The sequence below is a fragment of the Wolffia australiana genome, chromosome 1 (assembly GCF_029677425.1).
Source record: "Wolffia australiana isolate 7733 chromosome 1, ASM2967742v1".
Classification (NCBI taxonomy): Eukaryota; Viridiplantae; Streptophyta; class Magnoliopsida; order Alismatales; family Araceae; genus Wolffia; species Wolffia australiana.
In genome coordinates, this window is record NC_135835.1 from 15,825,446 (window position 1) to 15,830,203 (window position 4,758).

At 49.7% G+C, this 4,758-nt stretch overlaps 1 protein-coding gene across 1 annotated transcript; it reads right to left on the reverse strand.

The window, feature by feature from the left end:
- Positions 1-2,635: 2,635 nt before the first annotated feature.
- On the reverse strand, positions 2,636-3,064 carry LOC144703530 (uncharacterized). The gene has a single exon (XM_078575749.1). It carries the CDS (start codon positions 3,062-3,064, stop codon positions 2,636-2,638), a length of 429 nt encoding a protein of 142 aa, XP_078431875.1.
- Between the last annotated feature and the right edge of the window lie 1,694 nt (positions 3,065-4,758).

Here is a 4,758-nt window from a genome sequence, read left to right on the forward strand (position 1 = left end):
CGACAAAAACATTAAATAGCGTACCTTTACATGAATCCGATTCGTGATTTCTTCAATCCCGGAGCGAGACGAGTCAAGCTGCTCAAGTGTGCAGCCTCTAGACGTATCTACGCGATCCTCGGCACGTCGGATCTCCTCCTTCGCATAGATGAGCCCCGTTCTATCTCCGTCGGCGTCGTTATGTCGTCCCGATCACATCAGGACTGGAGAGGGGGTGTGGGGAGAATGGAGAAGAAGGGGAAGGCCCCTGAACAATTCTGGCCTGGGTGAATTTCATTCAGGGCCTTCCCCTATTTATACTAAGTGGGTTTTTTCATAAAAACCCCCAAAACTTAAGTATATCTTCCAACGTCCAAAAGACCATTTGCGTGTCACCCTCTAGGCCCATGTATCAGTCTAGTTAATGACTCCAACGGCCCAATAACCTTTATTGGCCTTCCAATTTAATTAACTATATCATCATATAGATTAATTAATGTCGGATCGATTTAACCCAATCGATAGGTCGAGACTCCGACACGTGGGGTGCCAAGCTACACCTCGTGTCCTAGAAGATACAAAGAAGTGTGTTTTGACTCACTCATGGAACCTGTTCATCATCGATTACCGTGTATATATAATCCCTCATCCACTTGACGCTCCTTGGACGACTTAGGCTATGGTCAACTGTCAAACCCTAATCGATCATCTGAGTTAGTACTGATGCATTCGGAAATCATTGGAGAACTCTTCTCTGATATTTCATTGCCTAGGCCAAGGACTTCGTTGCATCATCTTCCTTGAGCTGTCACCTCTTATACCGAGGGTGGACGATCCCATCGTGACCACTCAATCGCCTTCGTGTACTTCTTGATGCACCCGAACTAAGACCGTTTAGAATCCCATGATTAGAGACTCGTTAGCCATAGCCAAAGTACAACCGTCCGTCCACAAGACGTCTTTGGTGTCTCAAGTCTAAGGACCACTTACACAACCGTGACGTGAATCAACCTGATTGACAGTTCGGTATAATACCATTCAGGGATTCATACGGATCAATTCAGTGAACTCTTTCCACTAAAGAGTACCCACTATCTATCCTTAGTGTCGCCACACTAATGGCTAGGGGACCGGCCATACTCATCATATGAGTGAGGCTAGATAGTGCTATTCTATCCGGATACTTTGATGTCCTTCTCGCGTATCCTTTGAATAGGAATGTTTAGAACACATGCTTAAAGACTAGTAATCTCCGTGTTACGATCTCATCATAATTCACTAAGTCCAATCATGTATTCATGGACTTCATTATGAGCATCACACGTGCACTATAATGAATATGTTCTATTAATGAATATGGAACGAGATGCGGAATGTGTGATTGGCTTGCCGGCCACATATATTTCCATCAGGTTACTTATGCAATGTTTTGAGAAGAAGAAAAAGTGAATCGTGTTGTTTGTTTTCATGAGACCGTTTCTCCTTCTCCCCCAATGTCACACTATCGAATCCCCAGCTAGGTCTCTTGCCCGAATCTGACGTGTGACGGCCTCAATGCTTGGAGAAAAATACTGAGCAGCCTTGATCTCTTGCAGCGGAAGTCTTAGTAATTGCTTAAGATCGCAAAAAAGGGGTTAGAGGGGATGGTGGGAATGCAGCCCCGTCAAGGAATAGGGTCATTGCATTCCTATTATGAAAGGTTACATCGTAGTTGGGACAATTACATGGGGAAAGACGAGGGGTGATACAAACAAATGAGACGAGGTGCCTCGTGCCAAGGTAGTGTCGCCTCTCCACCTCGAGGCTGCCTCTCCGTGCACGCGCACCCACTCTGCCGCTACACATGTGCTATGTCGCTCTACCGCGGGTGTGGCGATCACACATGCCACCCTTGCCTGGACAATCACACACGCCACCAGCACCCGCTCTGACACCTTCGCGTGTAGTTTGTGCGATGCCGCCAGATTCGACGCCTCAAGCTCGGCGTTGCGCGCCTAGCACTACTCCTGGGAGATCCATGTGCCCTAAGCTGCCTCGGTGCTCTTAGTACACCACATGCCTTAGTTTCATGGCGGGATGTCTCCCTACCCCGCGCCCCGCACACGCAATGTGCGCGCTGCCCGCGCAGCCGCTGCGCGGCACCCCGCACAACTCCGCACAATACATCCACAGCATGCCGCCCGGCTTGCACGTCCTACGCCCATGCACAACACTTCCCACTTCCGCGCAGTGCTTGGCGCTCACGCGTAGCTTTGGCACCAGCGCGTGGCGCTGGCATGCAGCGCTTGGCGCACGCGTGCTCACGCCTGTCGGCCTGCACGCCCAGCATGCATGGACCTCACCTGATATGTTCTGCTTTAGGCGTGAACGGGCAAGCGCACCATCCGCAATATATCACCACATGCGGGGGCGATGGCCTGAAAGATCAGGTTTGGGCATCACTACCCATAGAAGACTCAGTTGTTAACTATTGTGAGTCTCAACGCGAACACTCCTTCCCATTAAGCACACAGGTCTCTAGGCAGGGAATGCTGCCTAGTTAGGGGCCTAACATGCCCCCACCGCCTGAACTTGTCGATGCTCTCGTCGACGCCTGCTGCTCCACTTCATATGGTCGCAGTAGGTCCTCGAACTACCATAAGTCTGAGTCGCGCTCCTAGGTTGCTGATTCAGCTAGTCGGTTGTTCCACTTGATTAAGTAGTCAATCTTGTGATTGCAACCGTCACATCCTCCCCGGTCAATTTCCTTCTTCGCCAGGACTACATCAGCTTCCTGATCAAAATGCGCCCGCACGTTCGGCGGCGCACGTTGGGGCTGGTTCCTTGCAACGTCTTTGGAATCTGGTACATATTTCTTTAGAACCAACACATGGAAGACTGGATGGACCGCCAGCCAACGGGGAATGTCTAGCCAGTAGGCAACCCATCCGATCTTCGCCAGCACCTCAAAACGTCCATCATATAGAGGTACCAGAACCTTGTGACATTTCTTTGCTTGCTTCATCTTCAACATCTGCGCGTTGATCTTCAACAAAACCAGGTCGCCAACTTGGACTCTACGTCTCGTCTGTGTTGATCGGCGCATTTCTTCATCCTTTGAGCAATATGTTCCTATGCCTCGGGGGCTTCCTCAATGCAAGCATGATAGTCACACGTAAAGCGGAAGGCCGCGGGGAAATTTCCGTTCCCTTTCTCTTCACCACTTCCGGAGGAGTTAGCGGTTGTCTTCCCTTTGCAATCTCAAATGGCGAGTGACCTGTAGCCGAGCTCTGATTGATGTTGTGTGCAAATTGTGTTGCATCCTGCAGCTCCACCCAATTCTCCTGATTGACTGAAACATAATGATGTAGATATTCTTCAAGCATGGAGTTTACACGTTCTGTCTAACCATCTGTTTGGAGGTGGACGCTCGTAGAAAATATGAGCTTGGAGCCCATGTACTTGAACAGCGACTCCCAAAAATGACTCGTGAATCTAGTTCACCACATGGGACATAACCAGACAAGCCACGCCATCTGTGTGCACCTCTGACGTGGTGGAGATGAATGTTGCATCTTAGAGAAATGATCCACAATGATCAAGATGGCATTGTGCCCACCACGCGTAGAAAGCAAGTGATAAAATCCATTGAAATAGACTCCCACGGTTTGCTCGCCCTCGGGAGAGGTTCTAACGTTCTTGCAGCCTTTGCCTTCTTCGTCTTGCCTTGTTGACATACCAGGCATGAACGAACGTAAGCCTCCACATCTCGTTCCATTCCCGGCCAGTGATAGCTGCGGGATAGGAGTGCAAGTGTCTGGGCCTAACCTGGTTGTCCGGCGTGGGGTGCGTCGTGTGCTTCGTAGAGGAGCGTCCAGTGCAGCCCACCCATAAGCGACACATATGGCGTGTTCTCGTTTGCATAGATAATGCCATCTTCAGTGCAAAATCTCCTTGTCTTGCCCGCAGCAATGCGCTTCATGAGGCGAACGGCTTCTAGATCATCTTTCAACGCCAACTTGATTTCGCCAAGAATGCTCCCTTAGACAACTAAAAGTGCGGCCACAAAAACTTCAGGTTCCTTGCGGCTCAAAGCGTCGGCCACTTGATTAGCCCGCCCCAGCTTGTATTTCAGGACGAAGTCAAATTCTGCCAAGAAATCTTGCCATTGTCTTGCTTCGGGGTCAACTTCTTCTAGGACTCGAAGCAGCTCGTGGCCACATTATCGGTGTAGACCATGAATTTCCCTCCGAGGAGATAGTGGCGCGAGACTCTCAGGCAATGTACCACTGCTATCATCTCTTTCTCGTGCACTGAATATCTTCTCTCTGTATCATTCAGTTTGTGGCTCTCGTAAGCCACGAGGTGTCCGTCCTGCATAAAGACACCTCCAAGTGCAAAGTCAGAAGCATTAGTGTGTACCTCATATGGTTTGTCGAATTTCGGCAATCGAAGCACTGGTTCACTAGAGACTACACTCTTCAACTTGTCAAATGCTCTTTGACACGGGTCTGCCCATTGCCACTTGACGTCCTTCTTCAACAAGTCCATTAGTGGGGCAACTAGTCGGGAGAAGCCTTAGACGAATTTCCTGTAGTAATTACCCAGACCAAGGAAAGATCTCAACTGTGGCATTCCCTTTGGCTCTGTCCAATTCCTGATGGCCATCACCTTCGAGGGATCTATGCGCACACTTCCCCTCCTGACCAGGTGCCCAAGAAACTCAATCTCCTGCAAGACAAACTCACACTTTTTCGGGTTGAGGTCGAGTTCGTGCTCTTTCAGCTTGGCCATCACCTC

What these genes read in the sequence shown, in the direction of transcription:
- LOC144703530 (XM_078575749.1), bottom strand. Translation starts at nt 3,064, where the DNA reads ATGCGCCGATCAACACAGACGAGACGTAGAGTCCAAGTTGGCGACCTG.